Here is a 19,943-nt window from a genome sequence, read left to right as displayed (position 1 = left end):
TACTTTTCTCATTTGTGGCACTTTGTTGTTGTTATGTGCCTCCAAGTCGATGGCGACTTATGGCGGCCCTATGAATCAGTGACCTCCAAGAGATCTTCTCCATCTTGGCCTCCAGTGCTGGCCTTCTGGGCTGCATCTTCATGCCCAAGTGCTACCTTATTGTACTGAGACCTGATCTAAACACTAAGGCATATTTAACAATAAAAACAAAAGCAGAAATCTGATAATTATGAGATAGTTTTTCAGAGACATCCCTGAGCAAGCCCAAACTGAAACCTCTTCTGTGTTTCCGATTATGTGGGATGATTCTGCAGAGTAAATTGTATCTCTGGCTACTTTCCTTTTTCCTGGCACTTAGTGACCTTGGGACAAGAGGAGAACCTTAAACTCTTTTGATAATAACTAACCATTTTAGTTTTCATACCAGAAGCAACCACCACCCCCACACATAGAAAATATTTTTCCCCGCTATGGGTAGGAAAGCAGTTGATCATTCCTCCCCACATATTGCTGCTACAATCAATTGTACCAGCCTACACACACACTGCTGGATTTATCTGGAAAAAAATCCCAACACAGCAAGAGGCTGGATAACACCCCTACCCCAATTCTGATGCACACATTGTACATTTCTCTCAGTGCTATATGGCACAACAGCAAGGACACATTTGGGCAACCCTATGGGTCCCTTCTGCTGGCTGGGGGCCTGGGCATCTGCACCTCTCATACGTGCCCTTCTGAGCGGCCCTGCTCTAGTTACCCTATTTATTTAGCTTTCATCCTGATTTGCTTGGACAAAAGGTTTGATTACATCTGGTCTTTACTGAGCATTCATTCTGATTGATTTGCAGGGCGGTTACATGACCATGAGCATTCATCCTCCATTCATCTTGATTACACATCTTCCCATTGATTGTTTCCTCCCACACTTTTCAATGCATCTCCCTATCAGTGAATTTTGTGCTGGGGATACAGAGCCCTTTAATCCACTTTAATTGTGCAAACCTGAAGTTCCAGTATGCACTTGAAGCCTTCCCTTAGAATACTGACAGTCTGGAGAGGCCCACATGGAGGAGGGGAAAATTCTCATGAATTGTATTTTACCAGGCCCAGATTACATCTCTATGCAATCCCCAGTAGGGTAGACAGAACAGGCACAATGCCTAGGACATGTGGAATACCCATGCCTCAAGTGTTGAAGGTCAATTGAGATTCCCCCTTTAATTTACAATTGCTACGACCTCATCCCCCACCCAATATATATATTTAGTCTCTTGGATGTGTGGACATCTGTTGGCCATAACTGGCTATTTAGGGGTGCAATGGGGAATTAGGTACAGCACATTGCACCCCCTTAACTGTACTGTAGTCCTTGGGGTGAAGGGATATTGGCTTCCATGTGGTCAGATTTGGAAGGAGCATAAGGGAAGGTTTAACAGGAATGGGTACAGTTCCTCAAAAGAAAATAACTTACTGAAATGGTTCACTTCAAAATAGAAGAACATCTTTTAAATCCAGATGAGAAGAAAATATTTCTCAGAATCATATTTGGCTTTGTTAGAGATATGCATTTCCAAGAATACTGGAATGAGAGCCAGCGTGGTGCAGTGGTTAGAGTGCTGGGCTATAACCCAGAAAACTCCTCACTCAGCCATGGAGCTCACTGGGTGACCTTGGACCAGTCACTGCCTCTCAGCTTGACCTACCTCTCAGGGTTGTTGTGGGGATTAAACGAGGAGGGGGAAAACCATGTACGCCACTTTTAGATCCCTAGAGAAAACAGTCAGGTATAAATGCAAATAAACAAGTAAATAAGTGAGTTAGTTCTGAAGAGCTTATCAGCATTTTCGCTATTATGTGACTGTTTGGCTGGTCCTAATAAATTAACTAATTAAGAGATCTAACAGGTTATCTTGCTCTGGGCCAGGCGTCCGCATGACACATGCTGGAAAGGGATGAAGGGATTACAGTGCTGGGCGCCAACAAAGCGATTTTACACAGTACCTCTGAGGCACAAACGGAGCTTTTAGACACACACACACAGGCATTCACTTGTCTAATCTTTGCATCTCATATCTGGGGCATCTGGGCCTATTTAAGCCCACACCAGCTAAATGGAGGGTATTTCCTGGGAGGGTGCATGATCTGGGGTGGGGCTGTCTCGAAGGGGGGGTTGGCAGATGGTGGAATGAGTTGCCGGGTCACCAAATTTGGCCAGCCCAGGTTGCCAGGTTGGGTAGGAACACGCAGTAGGTAGTTGGAGGTATGTGTTTTCATGGGCCGAAGACCTCTTTAGCAAGGTGGCCTTGATGTCAGTGAAGATGTACCATGAGGGAGAAGGGCACGTCTGCTGAGGGGATCCATCAGAGTTGCCGCTTGTGAACCGGCAGGGAGTCACATTCCTCTCACACTGTTATCAGCTTTGGCTCACCTCTGTGGCCCTGGGAGCACTTGGGAGTCGCTGCTTCATTCTGGGGCCCTACGTGTGGGAGGCATAGGATGGAGACTCTGGCAGAATCTGGGCATGTAGAGGGGGTAGGACCACTGGTAGTGGGCATTCTGTCACAGGTGATGATGATTCCCTGGCTGGCAGCCACACCAGACTGCTATGGCAGATGCTGGGGAAGGGCTGTCTGAGCGGTGCACCCCCTCGAAAGAGTGCAGGCACAATGAGCCTATGTTGCCTGCTGTGCTCTACACCCGGAGAGGGGACCCCACCTTGGCAGTGGCACCAGTGGGTCGTCTGCAGCCGCTGCCATGATCAGCACTCTGGTCAAGACGCTGCACACACCAGAGCCTTGGTGTAAGTGCTGGAATGATGCCTTCTTCTACATCTGCTGGCATGCCCTGGAGCATGTGCGAAGTGCAGTGCCCATCCAAGAGGTGGCAGGTGACTGCGTGTGTGATGGGGGGGTGCAGTCTGGGTGGGTAGGTGGGCTGGCCCTAGCATTGAGCAGAGTGAGGCAAACACCACAGATACCCTGGAAGACAGAAACAAAACTTGGAGGGAGAGATATGATAGCACTCCTCATGTTTAGCCTTGAGAAGTATGACATATCATAGCCCTCTTCATGTACTCGAAAGGTTGCCACACAGAGGAGGGCCAGGATCTCTTCTCGATCGTCAGGTTTGCAGGGCACCCAGAGGGTTTATGGGGCCCAGAGCATGCATGATGTAGAGGACTCTGCTGCTGCCCCTCCAAGGACTTATGCACATGTGTACAAAGCTGGGGATCCCACGCGAGAATTACTGCATACACGGGCTGCACATGCGAATTCTCACCCGCAGCTCCTCCTGGCCCTGTGATCAGGCGGAATGAGAGGTGTGCTTCATTTTTTTCTTACGTTGGGGATGAGGGAACAGGGATCAGGTTCTGCTTCTCCTGAGCACCTCCTCCAAACTCCAGACCTCTTCTGGCACAGCTTCTTCCTGCTTCCTGGGATTCAGCCTCACAGGTTGTCTAGTTCTGGCTTGCTGCTAATCTCCTCCACTACTCCCTCCCTCAGGATTCCTCCCTCAAGGCCGGGCCCCACACCACTCCTACGCCTTTCCCTGGGGTACCCGGGGTGCCAAACTGCCAAGAGGAGTTTCTGGGCGTGGTCCACTGGATGTGGGTCACACCCTCTGCTGCACTCACGGAAGATGACACGAATGTACATGCCCTTCATGTCATGAGCAAATGTGCACCCTCTTTGGCAGATGGAGGGGGGAGGAGTGCCCAAAGATAAATCGGGGGTCACACACCTGACAAATTCAATATCAGACAGGTGAAGCTTTCCCCATCATTTTAGTTCTGGACTAGAAAAGGCTTCCACTGTTTAATATCTGCCTGCCACTCAGCTGTTAAAGGCATGAGAGCCCTGCTCTCCTTCGGCGCCAACCAGAATCCATGCAAAGAACTCCAATTTCATGAGCTATAAATGAGTTGCGTATTGTTTTGTATCTTAGGTGGGGGACTGTTTTATCCTCTTGAAATGGTAACCCCGGGACCTCCTGGTGGATAAGAAACACTCACGAGAATTCTGCTTTCAGAACACTTAAGCACACTTAAGAAGCAGCAGAATTAAACTCTCTCATACCTTTATTGAGCATTTGTTGTGATTTCTTTTTGGGCGGGTAATGCGACCACAAGGGAGCATTCATCCTGATTTGCTTGCAGGATGTTCACAGGTCTTGGGAGTGCACTGTGAGTGCTCACCACAGTAACACGAGAGTCCCAGAAGGAAGGCATTAGGAAGGAGATCTGTCTCTGGCTGGACTCGGTCACTTCAGACTGCAAGAGGTCTGTAGCAGAGTGGGATGTTCCTCCATAGAAGTGAACACAAAAAGTCACTGCACAGAGAAATCTAACAGGTAAAGGAAACAAGGTTTAGGCTAACCTAAGCTGTTCCCTTGAAGCCTTTTTTAATTTTTTTTTTTATTTTTAATATGGAGAAGGTCACCGGGCAGAAAGGGGCTTCCTGCCCAAAGCTTGGAAAAGTTACCTTTTTAAACTACAAGTCCCATCAGCCTCAGCCAGCATGGCTACTGGATTGGGCTGATGGGAGTTGTAGTTCAAAAAAAGTAACTTTTCCAAGCTCTGTTCCTGCCTCCCCTCGCTCTCCTTGCAAAGCAGCCAAGGAGCTTCAGCCACGGTGCTCTTTAAGGGTTAACAAAGGACAACAGAGCCGAAGGAAAGAGCACAAATGAGGGACGTCCCTTTCCCGCCCCGCCTCTCCGCAAGAAATGCGGGGTGGAAGCGCGGAGCCTCTCTCTTAGTGCCCTCTCTTCGTGCGCAGTGATGTTGGCGACCGGGGTTGCGCGGGGGAAGCCTCGAAACAAAGGTATGCAATTGGGGGCAGAGGGGAGGGTGGAAGAGGGCAAGGACCCCCTTAAGTGCCCCCTCCCCACAAACCCTCCAGATCTGAGGATGCAGCTCTGCCCCTTCCCTTCTGCCTCTGCCATGAGCTGAGCGGGCTGTGTTGGTGCCGGATCGGTGAACCTCTGTGGTTTTGATTCCTTAGGAGGCAGCTTCTTCATGTGTCCACATTCTTCCCTTGGTTCAGCTGTGATAGTTGAATACTGAGGCCATTCTTTCAATACTTTCATTCTGCCAGCCCTCCCCGGTTTCGTCATCGTTTAATTCAGGATCATTTTGGTTGCCCAATTCTCTCTCTTCCACCTCTAGAATGCTATTTTTGCCGTCAGGCAGCCAGATATGGGGACAGCATTCCAAGTAGGATCAAATTTACCAAATTCTTCCAAGCTACACAACAAGTGGATTGGACTGTGAAAGACCAACCCAAATGGTTGCATTTTGACAACTTTGTCCGGCGGTCCAATATCTCAGAGAGGAGTTCAGGTCTCCTGCTCCCCTGGTGCATTTACTATAGCTGCCCAATTTCCCTGCTTTTTAAAGTTTGCTAGAAATATCTGTGGGCTATAGCTACGTTCTTAAACCGCAAGGTTTTTTGCATATTAGTGAATTTCCTTGCTTTTTAAATCCAGGAGGTAAGAAATGGGACCCTGCGCAAGTTTACTGAGAATGGATTGATCATTTGCATGCTTATTGAGTTAAGTGCGATTTACACACACACACACACACACACACAAGGCAATCATGCTTAGGATAGGTGAAACTGACCACAGGGGATGGGGAAGGGAGGACGGGGAGGAGGGAGGGGTGGAAAGGCAGAGGGGAGGACTGGGATGGGAGCAGGCAGGAGGGGGAGGGGAGAAGGACAGATGTGGTCATTTGCATGTTTATTGAGTTCAGTGGGATTTACTCCCATGCAATCATGCTTAGGATAGGTAAAACTGACCGGAGGGGAGGGATGGAGTGGGCAGGGGCGGCAGAAGAAGGAAGAGGGCAGGGGAGGAGAAAGGGAGAGGAAAGGGGAAGGAGGGAAAAGGTAGGTCTGATCATTTGTATGATAATTGAGTTGAATCAGATATACTCCTATGCAATCATGATTAGGATAGGTAAAACTGACAAGGCTGGGCCTGGCAACCAAGATGTCTTCTGTATCTTTCAAAGTTGGGCAGGGGGAAGGGAGAATTCTACCTTGTGGTTTTTCCCATTACATTGTTGCAAGAACACCTGCACTTGGCTGACTTTCTCCTCTCCTAAAGATACAGGATCAGTCTCAGGACCTGAACCTGGCAACCCTACCTCCCACCCAAATTTAAAACAAAGCTGTTCCTAGCCACATCCACACCAGGCCTCTATTAAACTTTGGACAATCATTATTTATTTATCTATTTATTTAGTGTATTTATATACCGCCCCATAGCCGAAGCTCTCTGGGCGGTTTACAATAACTAAAAATATTAAAAACAAATATACAAATTTAAAAACACATCTTTTAAAAACAATTTAAAACAATTTATCATGGCTTCTCTCAAAGCCATGGCTCAAAGCCAATCATGGCTTCTCTCAAAGAATCCTGAGAAGTGTAGTTTGTGAAGGGTGCTGAGAGTTGCTAGGAGATGCCCTGTTCCTCTCACAGACCTTCAGTCAGAGTGGCTGACTGTTAACCATTCTCTCAGGGGAATAGGAGTCTCCTCTCAGCACCCTTCACAAACTACACTTCCCAGGATTCTCTGAGGGAAGCCATGACTGTCTCAAGTGAAATCAAGTCTGGTGTGGGTGTGGCCCTCTGATTAGCCAAGCCCAGCAGCTGTGAGGCTTTTAGAACTCTGACAGTTGGTCCTTACTGAGCATGCCCCGCGTTATAATAGGCTTCCAGCCAAAATTTCTTAAATTAATTAAAAATCAACCAGGCATTTTTTTTAACTTTTAAACTGCAGTAGATGAAGGTCAGAGTATGGGGCAAGGTCAGTATTAGGATTACAGGTACTCTGTGAAAATGGCTGATTTTTAATGAATTTCAACAGATTATGGGAACTCTGGCAGAGTTTTAATCACCCCAAACTTGATAACAGTAAAGTTTGTTACATCGCTTCTCACCCCAAATCCATGTCATTTAAAAACAAGTTTAAAAGCACAGGTCCTAATCCTGATGATTGGCGGGGGGGGGCACTTCTTACATCCCTCCGTTGGGAGAACTGTTCATTTATTCCTGCTTTCTCCTTCCTGATCTTTAAACACTTACTGATGCATGAGAACATATTTCCAAGTATCCAATGATTGTTGTGTTCCACTCCATGTTTGGTAATTCTGTCTTAAATAATATTTTCCACTTCTTTTCCTGGAACAGCTAATAGGCCTCTGATTTCCCAGATACCTTCGGTGTCCTTTTGGCTTTCAGACTGTAATACATTTGCCAGTCCATATGGTAGCAAGTCTTTGGGTGAAGGTACATATTTTTCTTAGAAGATCAGCCATGTCACATTTGGGTTGTTTTCAGACCTCTCAGGGAGATGCCATCTGGACCTGAGATGATTTGTGAACACTAAAGGAAAATATCCCGCTTGCTGCATCTCTCTTCAGAGTGCGAGTGGAGGGCAGATGATGTCCACACCTTGCCTGGGAGTATGAATGAGGAAGGCAATTGTTCTCTTCTTCCAGGGACTGGTGATCTTTGAGGAAGAATCCTTGCCCTTCACCAAGGAGGAATGGGCTGAGCTGGATCCAGACTAGAGAGCTCTGTACAGGGAGATCATGTGAGAGATTCAGGAGATGGCGACCTGTTCTGTTAGAATTAGGAGAGGTGAAGGATAGCCTTCTTACTCCCTTCCTGGCACACCTGCTTTGCAAATCTGACCCACTATGCATTTCAGATTATCAATCATCATCAATCAATCATTTTATTACTGTCTGGCCATAGGCCTCAAACAGGAAATACATTTAGTACAAACAAATATTTTCAATGTTACATTTAAAATCATTAAAAAAATTTAAAATCAAAATAGCAGGAAGAGTTATCTGACTGGTATATTCTAGCTCCAGTAAACGTTTCCTCCGCAGTTTCACTGCAGCTAGGGCAAATAGGGCTACCCTGTATGTTATACCAGGGTCCTTATCTGAAAGGAGAAGAGAAATACGAGAGGGTGGATCTTCAGGCGCATGGATCAGAACCTCTTCCAAAAATTTGGTCCGAGGCTGGTTGTATAATGGGCATGTTAGCAAATAATGCAGGAGATCCTCCACCTCTGGGGCATTACAAATACACAGTCTTTGGGCCCGAGGAACCCCATTATGTCGTCTGGCCAGGTATGCCGTAGGCATTGACTGCAACCTCAGGGCTGTGTAAGCGTGGCACAGATTTACTGAGGTAAGGAGGTCAAAATAGTTTGCTTTAGTGTGCTCAGTTTTGAAGAGGCTGTACCATCTTGCGTAATTAGAATTTATTAGGGCTAACCTGTCAGTCCAGGCAGTGTGCCGTAGAATGACCTCCTTAATGCTTACTTTAATAAAGGGATCTTGAATGGCTTTACAATCTAAATGATAAAGTTGACAAATTTTGTTTAGTTGGGCAGACCAAAATTTGTCCGTCCACACATTTGTTGCATTGATTTTTAACGTTTCTCTTAATAGGATTTCCGTAGGTGTCTTCCAAAAATTTAAAAGAGCTGAGTGGATCCTTGCCCTGACTGATTGTGTCCCAGTTTCGGCCCGAATTAATGCCGCTGGAGTTGATGAGGGGAGGAGCAGGATTTTTTTAAAGAATTTATTTTGAACTATTTCTAGTTGGTCAAGCAGAGGGGATTTCCATCCCCAAATTGGGGCTCCATATTGCATCATGGAGATGACTTTACTATGGAATATTTTTAAAGCCGGGGAGACTAGATTACCCCCTGTTGTGCGATAGAAGTTAAGAATTGTTCCACTAGCTCTGAGAGCGGCCAATCTGGTTTGTTCTATGTGCTTTCTCCAGGAGAGAGAGTCAGTAAAATATACACAGAGATATTTAAAAATCCGGCATTGCTCAATTGAGTGACCATTGATTGTCCATTTGTGTTTTGGTGACCTTTTGCCAAATACCATGATTTTGGTTTTGGCATAATTTATTTGTAATTTCTCGGTAGCACAATAAGATGAGAGCCTTGCTAGGGCCCTCCTGAGTCCAATGCGGGTTATCGATAGTATGGCCATGTCATCCGCATATAGTAGTAGGGATATTTTCCTTGGGCCCAGGGATGGAGGGAAAAGGTCCATTCCTGAGACCGCTGTTGCTATATCGTTTATGAAAAAGTTGAATAAAAAAGGGGCTAGCGGGCATCCCTGTTTGACTCCATTGGTTATTGGGAAGGGGTCTGTCAGGGAACCTGATGGTCCTGCTCTGACTCTGGCGCTGGTGTTAGAGTATAATGAATTTAATAAAAATAATAGGCGCCTGTCTATATTGGATTTTTTGAATTTTTCCCATAGTCTTAGTCTTTCAATTGAGTCAAAGGCAGACTCTAGGTCCACAAATGCTACATAGAGGCTTTTTGTTGGTCCGTGCATAGATTTATTTGCTAAAAAGGAGAGGGTAGCACAATGATCTATAGTGCTGAAGCCTTTCCTAAAACCAGCTTGTTCAGGGTAGATTATCTGGTTATCCTCCTCCCACTCCTCTAGTTTCGACAACAGAAATTTAGCATAAAGTTTGGCTTCTATATCTATCAGGCTTATGGGGCGATAGTTGTTTGGGTTTGCGCGATCTCCCTTTTTGTAGATTGGTACTATTATGCTTAAATTCCACCCGGCAGGGAACACTCCTGTGCTGTTTATTTGGGTGAAAAGTTTGGCCAAAACAGGAGCCCACCAATCTGGGAAATTTTAAAAAATTTCAGGGGGTAACATGTCTTCACCAGGGGCCTTCCCTTGTTTGAGGGAGGAAATTAGTTCTTTAATTTGAGATGGTAAGACTTCCGGCCATTGGGGCATTGCTGGATCTTGACAAAGAGGGGAAAGGTGGGGGAAGTTGCCTTGTTGGGAGTTATTGCCACCGTAATGGTCAAGCCATTGAATTGCTGTAATCTGGCATGGGTCACGGGGACATTTTGTCGCTTTGGCTGTCAATTCCCAAAACCTGCTCTCGTTTCTGTCTTTGACAGCCTGCACAAGGGAGACCCAGCCAGTTCTGGCGAATGTATGCTTTTTCTGTTTAAGTAGTTGCTTATAACTTGTTCTGAGTGACACTAAGGTTAGTCGGGAGTAGTTTGTCGGGTCTCGTAAAGCCCCCCTTGTATATTTCATTAGATGTTTCCTGGCCTTTCTACAATCCCTATCAAACCATGACTTGGGCCAATATTTAAATGACTCCTGAGAGTATGTCCTTATTAGTTTTGGTCTGAGCTCCTGGATTATTTCTTGATGCTGTATCAGGACTTCTCCTGAGCCGCTTATAAGAGCTTGTTTGCTTGTTTGCAACTGTGGGCTTATTAAAAGGTAAGCAATGGAAGAGTGAACCTCTTGAGACCAGATTTTTCTTTGTTCTATTAGTGGGCACCCTTCTCTCACGTGACATAAAGGTGGAAGACTAGGTGGAGATATCCTAAGGGTCAAAGTTAGAGGAAAGTGGTCACTTTCTGGTCTATTTTCTATTTTAAATCCTGTGACCTCTAAATAGAGGGGCATTGAAATGAAGATATAGTCTATAACACTGGCCCCTCTGTTGGTCATATAGGTGTGTCTTCCATTAGAAAGGTCCAACTCGGAGCCATGAGGGCATTGCAAGGATGACATGGTCAGGAAATCCGCTAGCCATCGGCCTTGCTTGTTGGAATGAGTGTCTTGCGTTCTCCTAGGTTCAGGGGCCGGTGTTGAATGTGGATCGTAGCTCGAGGTAGCTTCTATCCTTGGGCTGATTTGACCGAGTCTGGCATTAAAATCTCCACATAAGATAATATGGGATTGAGGATGTTGTCTTCTTATTTCATTCATTGTATCTGAGAGTAGGTCCCACGATGATTCCATTCGAGCTATTACAGGCGGAAAGTAGATATTCACACAAATAAGCGAGCCAAATGTGTCATCAGTTAACCTTATGACTAGAGCATGTTGTATGTCTCCGCAAGGCAGAGTCTCTAAGTCCACTAATAGGTCCACCGAGACAAGAGTAGTGAGTCCTCCACTTGCTCGTCCTTTGTTTTTGGTTTTAATTGCTGGAATGTTAAAGGCTCAGTAACCTCTGAGAGAGGGGGTGTTCTCTGGGGGCAGCCAGGTTTCTTGTAAGCATATTACCTTGAATTGTTGTAGGTATTTTGACCATTCGGCATAATGGAATTTATTGTTCCATCCCATGATGTTCCAAGAAAGTATCGAAAAAGGTCAGTTATGGGATGGACTAGAAGTATCTGTAGAGTTCATGACACTACTGTCAACACTGATGTTCAATCACTCATCCGGGCTCCTTGGCGTTTTGAAAGGCGGTAGGGTTACCTTGTCCTTCTCTAGTAGAGATGGTAGCAATGATGGTATGTCTTTTGCCATTCTCTCTGATTGGACTGAGTCATACACCTTCCTAGATTCAATAGTACACGGTGAGCATTTCAGATTATCGGGTAGAGCTGATATTCTGGGATCCTAGAGATCCTGCGCTTCCCACCCAGAGCCCTCCTTAACTTACTGTAAGGCCTAAAACCAACACTCGCGCTCTGTTGCTGCCACCAGTCTGAAGAGTCAGATTTTCTTTAGCACCTCAAAAATTTTTCACTTGCTAGTGGGGCACCCAAGTTTTAGCTCAAGTATTTACTTGATCCTAAGTCACTACTTACCTCCAGGATGTTGGTCCTCTCAGGCATAAAGCTGTTTGGGTGGTCCACTGCAGGCTTTTTCCTGATGGTGGATGAGGCACAAAGGTGGTGGTGGTGGTTATTGTTGTTGTGGTGGTGGTGGTGGTTGATTTATTTATTAAATTTATTAGTCACCCATCTGGTTGGCTGTCCAGCCACTCTGGGCGACATACAAAATAAAAACATACAAATACATTAAAACATTAAAAATCTCAACAATAATAATAAAACCTAACCCACCCCAAAAGCTTGCAGTCTTGGATAAATTAAAGCTGAACTCACGTAGTGCAGGTGTGTGTGTGTGTATTTGCCTTCAAGTCAGTTACGACTTATGGTGACCCTAAGAATCAGCGACCTCCAATAGCATCTGTTGTAAACCATCCTGTTCAGATCTTGTAAGTTCAGGTCTGTGGTTTCCTTGATGGAATCAATCCACCTCTTGTTTGGCCTTCCTCCTTTTCTACTCCCTTCTGCTTTTCCCAACTGTCTTTTCTAGTGAGTCATGTCTTCTCATTATGTGTCCAAAGTGTCATGAAAACCTGAATTCAAGATGGTTGTGAGCAAAGAATTGTGTGGTTTCATTTGTTAATGTGGGATCTTAACAGGTTAACATTTGGTTTCTGTATTAGAGCTATGAGTTGGCAGTTTTATTTCTCAGCTGCTGGTAATCAGAGGCCCACCCTAACACCACCTTGTCAGTAGAAGTCTGGCTCCATCAAGGTCATAAAATCCAGGAAGTTTTAGTGAGGATGTTCCATTTAGCCAGGTGATTAATGGGCCCTTATTGTATGAAGAAATTTCCTGATTGGTTAATTGGATTTGGCCTGTTGCTGGGGAGTTTGCCATAAGTAAGGGGCTCAAATCTTAGCTTTCATTCCTCTTCTGGGTCCCATCATGCCTATCTGATGTTGCCTGCTGAGGTTCCATTTTACATCAACTCTCCTGACTGTTCCTCTCTCTGAGGAGAGAAGGGCTGTGCAACTGTCTAGACTAGGCTAGATAGCGTTCTTTTTTTTCTGTTGTGACTGAATTCCCTATGATTTATCTCCCCCCTTTTAGGTGTTGATATTAAGGAAATATTCTGTTGCTGTAACTGTGCACCTCTTTTCATAGAATCATAGAATATTAGAGTTGGAAGGGGCCTATAAGGCTGTCAAATCCAACCCCCTGCTCAATGCAGGAATCCAAATCAAAGCATTCCCGACAGATGGCTGTCCAGCTGCCTCTTGAAGGCCTCCAGTGTCGGAGAGCCCACTACCTCCCTAGGTAATTGGTTCCATTGTTGTATGGTTCTAACAGTTACAAACTTTTTCCTGATGTCCAGTCGAAATTTGGCTTCCTGCAACTTGAGCCCATTATTCCGTGTCCTGCACTCTGGGCTGATCCAGAAGAAATCCTGGCCCTCCTCTATGTGACAACCTTTCATGTACTTGAAGAGTGCTATAATATCTCCCCTCAGTCTTATCTTCTCCAGGCTAAACATGCCCACTTCTTTCAGTCTCTCCTCATAGGGCTTTGTTTCCAGTCCCATGAACATCTTTGTTGTCCTCCTCTGAACCCGTTCCAGTTTGTCTGCATCCTTCTTGAAGTGCAGAGACCAGAACTGGACACAGTATTCAAGATGAGGCCTAACCAGTGCTGAATAGAGGGGAACTACTACTTCACTCGATTTGGAAACTATATTTCTATTAATGCAGCCTAATATAGTGTTTGCCTTTTTTGCAGCCACATCACACTGTTGACTCGTATTCAGCTTGTGATCAACAACAATTCCAAGATCCTTCTCACATGTCATACTGCTGAGCCAAGTGTCCCCATCTTATAACTGTGCATTTGGTTTCTTTTCCTAAGTGTAGAACGTTGCATTTATCCCTGTTGAATTTCATTCTGTTGTTTTCAGCCCAATGTCCCAGCCTATCAAGGTCCCTTTGAATTTTGTTTCTGTCTGCCACAGTATTAGGTATGTTCCCCAACATTGTATCAGGACAATGGATCCAATTACCTAGAGAGGTAATGGGCTTTCTGACACTGGAGGCATTTAAGAGGCAGCTGGACAGACATCTGTCGGGAATGCTTTGGTTTGGATTCCTGCATTGAGCAGGGGGTTGGACTTGATGGCCTTATAGGCCCCTTCAAACTACTATTGGTGTTTGTCATTGGAGCATAGACTTAGATAATGGTTATGTTGATACGTTTCCCATTAAATCTCACTGATATCACTCACTCAGACTTTGTATTATAGCTCCTAATTGCTTTTGCTACATCACTTCTCACTATTAGAGCAACCCTGTTTCTTCTTAATTTCTCATTTCCTGCATAAAATATTTTGTAGTTGCCTGAAAATGTCCCATTCCCATCCATTTTAATTCACTCACTCCAAGTATTGTAATGTTGATGTGTTCCATTTCTTGCTTGACAATTTCTAACTGTCCCTGGTTCATGCTTCTCACATTCCATGTTCCTATTGTGTGCGTCGCACAACTCCGGACTCTCCTTTCGCATCTGTGCGCATCAACCTCTGGGCTTCCTTTCAGCTTTGAACCAGCTGCGTCATTAGTCACAGCACTACTCATACTTGCCCTTTGTTCTTCCCCAGTAGCTCACAGAGTGCCATCTGTCCTGCGGGTCTCATCTTCCAGCACTATCTCATGTTGCAGGTGACAGGGGGCTAACATTTTGGGAGGAGGGAGGGAGGGGATGCAAGCTGCCCTCTGGGCAGTGGAAAGGGCCATGTTCCTCTCAGACAGGATCCATCCTAGGTTTGTAAAATCCAGCTGTGCATAAGTACTGGGCTGTCCACCTTAAATGGAGGAATAAGAGAACAGATTTTTGTTACAATTCTCTCTCTGCATCCCTTTTCACAACCTGTTACCAAGCACCTACAAACCCTGATATCAACAGAGCTCCCGCAAATAAGTTTTCAAAGTACAAATCATAATATATTCACAGGATTTCTCCACAGCATTTTATCACCTTTCCTTTTCATTCCATCAGGATACATCTGGAGGATCAAGGCTGAGGGAGAACCATCTGAAGTATCACTGGAAAAAGCTGAGGAGCAGCTGCAGGAGCAGAAAATGAGGAGTCAGGATGGAGCAAAGAGACAAGAGGAGAGACAGACTCACACAGGGGACAAACCTCATAAATGCTTGGAGTGTGGAAAGAGCTTCAGGTGGAGTAACACCTTTACACGACATCAAAGAACTCACACAGGGGACAAACCTTATAAGTGCTTGGAGTGTGGAAAGTGGTTCAGTCAGCGTAGCCACCTTATTGTGCATCAAAGATGTCACACAGGGGACAAACCTTATAAATGCTTGGAGTGTGGAAAGAGCTTCAGGTGGAGTAACACCTTTACACAACATCAAAGAACTCACACAGGGGACAAGCCTTATAAGTGCTTGGAGTGTGGAAAGTGGTTCAGTCAGCATAGCCACCTTATTGTGCATCAAAGATGTCACACAGGGGACAAACCTTATCAATGCTTGAAGTGTGGAAAGAGCTTCCGTCAGAGAAGCCACCTTACTTCACATCAAAGATGTAACACAGGGGACAAACCTTATAAATGCTTGGAGTGTGGAAAGAGCTTCAGTCAGAGTAGAGCCTTTACTCAACATCAAAGAATTCACAAAGGGGACAAACCTCATATATGTTTGGAGTGTGGAAAGAGCTTCAGATGGAGTAGCCACCTTATTTTGCATCAAAGAACTCACACAGGAGACAAACCTTATAAATGCTTGGAGTGTGGAAAGACCTTCAGTCAGAGTAGCCACCTTACTTTGCATCAAAGTGCTCACACAGGAGACAAACCTTATAAATGCTTGGAGTGTGGAAAAAGCTTCAGTCGGAGTAGCACCTTTACTCAACATCAAAGAACTCACACAGGGGACAAACCTTATAAATGCTTCGAGTGTGGAAAGAGCTTCAGTCAGAGTAGCAACCTTACTTCGCATCAAAGAACTCACACAGGAGACAAACCTTATAAATGCTTCGAGTGTGGAAAGAGCTTCAGGTGGAGTAGTGCCCTTACTTTGCATCACAGAACTCATACAGGGGACAAACCTTATAAATGCTTGGAGTGTGGAAAGAGCTTCAGTTGGAGTAGCACCTTTACTCAACATCAAAGAACTCACAAAGGGGACAAACCTCATATATGCTTGGTGTGTGGAAAGAGCTTCAGTCAGAGTAGCCACCTTACTTTGCATCAAAGAACTCACACAGGAGACAAACCTTATAAATGCTTCGAGTGTGGAAAGAGCTTCAGGTGGAGTAGTGCCCTTACTTTGCATCACAGAACTCATACAGGGGACAAACCTTATAAATGCTTGGAGTGTGGAAAGAGCTTCAGTTGGAGTAGCACCTTTACTCAACATCAAAGAACTCACAAAGGGGACAAACCTCATATATGCTTGGTGTGTGGAAAGAGCTTCAGTCAGAGTAGCCACCTTACTTTGCATCAAAGAACTCACACAGGAGACAAACCTTATAAATGTTTGGAGTGTGGAAAGAGCTTCAGTCAGAGTAGCCACCTTACTTTGCATCAAAGAACTCACACAGGAGACAAACCTTATAAATGCTTGGAGTGTGGAAAGAGCTTCTGTCAGAGTAGCAACCTTACTTTGCATGAAAGAACTCACACAGGGGACAAACCTTATCAATGCTTGAAGTGTGGAAAGAGCTTCAGTCAGAGTAGCAACCTCACTTCGCACCAAAGAAGTCACACAGGGGACAAACCTTATAAATGCTTGGAGTGTGGAAAAAGCTTCAGTCGGAGGAGCACCTTTACTCATCATCAAAGAACTCACAAAGGGGACAAACCTTATAAATGATTGGAGTGTGGAAAGAGCTTCAGTCAGAGTAGCCACCTTACTTTGCATCAAAGATGTCACACAGGGGACAAACCTTATAAATGCTTTGAGTGCGGAAAGACCTTTAGTCAAAGTGGCCACCTTACTTTCCATCAAAGCACTCACACAGGGGACAAACCTTATAAATGTTTGGAGTGTGCAAAGAGCTTCAGTCAGAGTGGCCACCTTATGTTGCATCACAGAACGCATACAGGGAACAAACCTTATACATGCTTGTAGTGTTGAGAATGGCTACCTTCAGGCACTTCAAAGGATCCATACAAGGGAAGAGATGTATAAATGCTTTGAATGTGGAAAATGTTTTAAGCAGAGTTCAACCCTTTCTGTGCATTAAAGAATCCATATGGGGAAGCTGGGCGACCAACAAGATTTTTATGGGAGGTTCAGACCCCCAACAACCTTCTTCTTTTATCTTAACCACAAACTGTTCCACTTCCCTTCACCTGCTATTTTGGTGGCCTGTCAGTTTTTCCTTTGCAGAGACAGAGGGGTTTTGGCTTTTCCAGAGATGGGTGAGCACCCAAGATGGATGCTGAGGCCAAGGTGGCTGCAGAAGCCAAAATGGCCTCTCAGTTTTCCAGTTTTTCCCCATCATATCCCCCCTGGCAGTTTCTATCTGCCAAATTCAATATTCAGTTAATGACATTTCATGTATTACTTTATCTACTTCCTCTAGATCTTTATTATTTTTCATAAACCTATACCTGCTTATATAATTCACTAATAGGCAAAAGACCTTGTGGTTTAAGAATGTACATATAGCCCACAGCTATTTCTATCAAACTTTAAAAAGCAGGGAAATTGGGCAGCTATAGTGAATGCACCAGGGGAGCAGGAGACCTGACCTCCTCTCTGAGATATTGTCCAGCCCTACAAATTGGTCAAAATGCAAATACAATTTGGGTTGGTCTTTCACAGTCCAATCCACTTGCTGTGTAGCTTGGAAGAATTTGGTAACATGTGCCTCTGAGCATATGGTGAGTGGTGGCAACACCTGCCATCTCCAAAGATGGTTAATTATATTTTTGTATGTTTGTTGGTGTTCTTACTTTGCTTCTTTCCTGTGTTACTAATGTTTCTACAGAGAATCTAATCTAGAAAATATTATTTCTCTCATTTTTGCTCATAAGAAAAGCAGGGACATGCAGACAGGTTAAGGAATCTAATATGGGGGTTGTTGGGGCCTGTGGATGTTTGTCCCATAGTCCCATGAAGGCACCACTTCTTTAGGTCCTGGGTTCAAGGTGTATAGGGCCTTAAAGGTCAGCACCAGGATCTTGGGAATCAGCTGGTGGAAACCAGTGAAGCTCTATCCATTTTGGTGATAGGTGTTCCCTTTGAGCTGCCACATTCTTGTGGTCTTGCAGCCACATTCTGTACTAGCCACAGTTTCCATAGAATTGTAGACTCATTGAATAGGAGAGTTGGAAGGGGGCTGTAAGGGCATCGAATCCAACCTCTTGCTCAATGCAGGAATCTAAATTAAAGTTTACCCGGCAGGACAGTGTTGGAGAGCCCACCACATCCCTAGATCATTGGTTCCATTATCGTACTGCTCTAACAGTTAGGAAGGTTTTCCTGATGATTAACTTTTAATGCTGTTATTAACTGGAAGGGTGGTGTTTAGATTAATTATTGATTGTGGTCCTCATTGGTTTTTATATTGTATTTTACTGTGTTATGTATGTCGCCTAGAGTGGCCGTTAATTCGGCCAGATAGGCGACTCATAAATAAAATTTTATTATTTATTGTTATGTTCAGTTGAAATCTGACTTCCTGCATCTTGAGCACATTATTCCATGTTCTGTTTATTTATTTATTTATTGCACTTATATACAGCCCCCATAGCCAAAGACTGACCCAAAGTTGGAAATGAGTGCTTAGAAGCATAGAACAGTAGAGTTGGAAGGGGCCTATAAGGCCATCAAGTCCAACCCCCTGCTCAATGCAGGAATCCAAATCGAAGCATTTCCGACAGATGGCTGTCCAGCTGCCTCTTGAAGGCCTCCAGTGTCGGAGAGCCCACTACCTCTCTAGGTAATTGGTTCCATTGTCGTATGGCTCTAACAGTTAGGAAGATTTTCCTTTTTTTTTTTCAATAATTTTTATTCAGATTTTCATAAAACATACAAGACAAAATCATAAAACATTCAAAGACAAAAAACAAAATCAAAAATAGTTAAACAAAAAGAAAAAAAGAAAAAAAAAAACAAAAATAAAAAGTAAAGAGTAAAATATTGACTTCCCATTTGTCAAAGATCAAATCAGTTATAAGTCTATAATATATAACAATCCTGTCTCTTAAGTCATATTATAAAATCACTTTCCTCCAGTAGTTATCTTACTTAATCATCAAATCTCATAAACATTACTTTATTCTTTCCACAAAAAGTCAAAGAGAGGTTTCAATTCTTTAAGAAATATATCTATCAATTTTTTTTTCCAGATAAGCATATCGATTAATCCATCTCATTACTAATTATGATAATCTTATTGTCATAACCATAGTCAAAATAAACATTTCAATTAATCCATCACATCAGAATCTGTTAGGTTCAGTAATTTCAGTAGCCATTGTTCTATTATCCCTATTAGTTCCATTTTCCATCTTCCATCTTCAGTAGTCTTGTTAAGTCCAGTAATTTCAGTATCCAATCTTCCATTATCAGTATTCCATAATAATCTTGCTGTCGAAGCCATAGTCATATAGTAAGAGTCTAATGGGAATTACCTCTATCCCAAATATTTTCTTGCCATCCATTCTGAATAGGTTGCTGAAATACAGCTGTAAAATCATATCTCTGTTCTTTTTTTCAAAATACACTGGGTCATCTCTTGAAAGTTTTTCCATTGTCACATGGCTGCAGTTAATTCCATAGATTTTCTCTATATTGGGCTCCATCACATCATTCCAGTCCAGAAGATTATCCATGCCATTAATAACTTTATCTCTAGAATCTTCATTAATTTCTTCAGAGATAACATTGAGTTCCAAACAATAGATTTTATTTCTAAAGTCCATAGACTCCAAATCTTGTTCCTGTTCCACGTTTGTTCCAATCTCCGGGATCTCCTCTCTCACAGGGACCCCTGTTCCAGTCTCCAGGGTCTCCTCTCTCACAGGGACCCCTGTTCCAGTCTCCAGGGTCTCCTCTCTCACAAGGACCCCTATGTCTTTAATCTCCTGTGTCTCCAAACAATAGATTTTGTTTCTAAAGTCCATAGACTCCAAATCTTTTTCCTGTTCCACGTTTGTTCCAATCTCCGGGGTCTCCTCTCTCACAGGGACCCCTTCCAGGGTCACCTCTCTCACAGGGACCCCTATATCTTTAATCTCCTGCTTCATTTTACTCAATTCAACTTTCAGCTCCTTACAACCCTGTCGCAGGTTTTGTTTCGTTATCTCAATC

The 19,943-nt window shown here is 44.1% G+C and overlaps 1 protein-coding gene across 1 annotated transcript in view; it reads left to right on the top strand.

The window, feature by feature from the left end:
- Positions 1 to 18,854, top strand: part of LOC133379058 (zinc finger protein 271-like) — a 33,465-nt gene extending 14,611 nt beyond the window's left edge. Inside the window, exons 6-8 of the mRNA XM_061613666.1 lie at positions 3,507 to 3,653; positions 4,658 to 4,823; positions 14,659 to 18,854. Coding sequence (XP_061469650.1) covers positions 3,507 to 3,653; positions 4,658 to 4,823; positions 14,659 to 16,493 — 2,148 coding nt within the window. The 3' untranslated portion in view covers positions 16,494 to 18,854. The remainder of the gene's footprint in view (positions 1 to 3,506; positions 3,654 to 4,657; positions 4,824 to 14,658) is intronic.
- Positions 18,855 to 19,943: the final 1,089 nt, after the last annotated feature.

Source organism: Rhineura floridana, chromosome 3, assembly GCF_030035675.1.
Source record: "Rhineura floridana isolate rRhiFlo1 chromosome 3, rRhiFlo1.hap2, whole genome shotgun sequence".
Taxonomy (NCBI): domain Eukaryota; kingdom Metazoa; phylum Chordata; class Lepidosauria; order Squamata; family Rhineuridae; genus Rhineura; species Rhineura floridana.
This window is presented reverse-complemented; position numbering and strand designations above follow the sequence as displayed.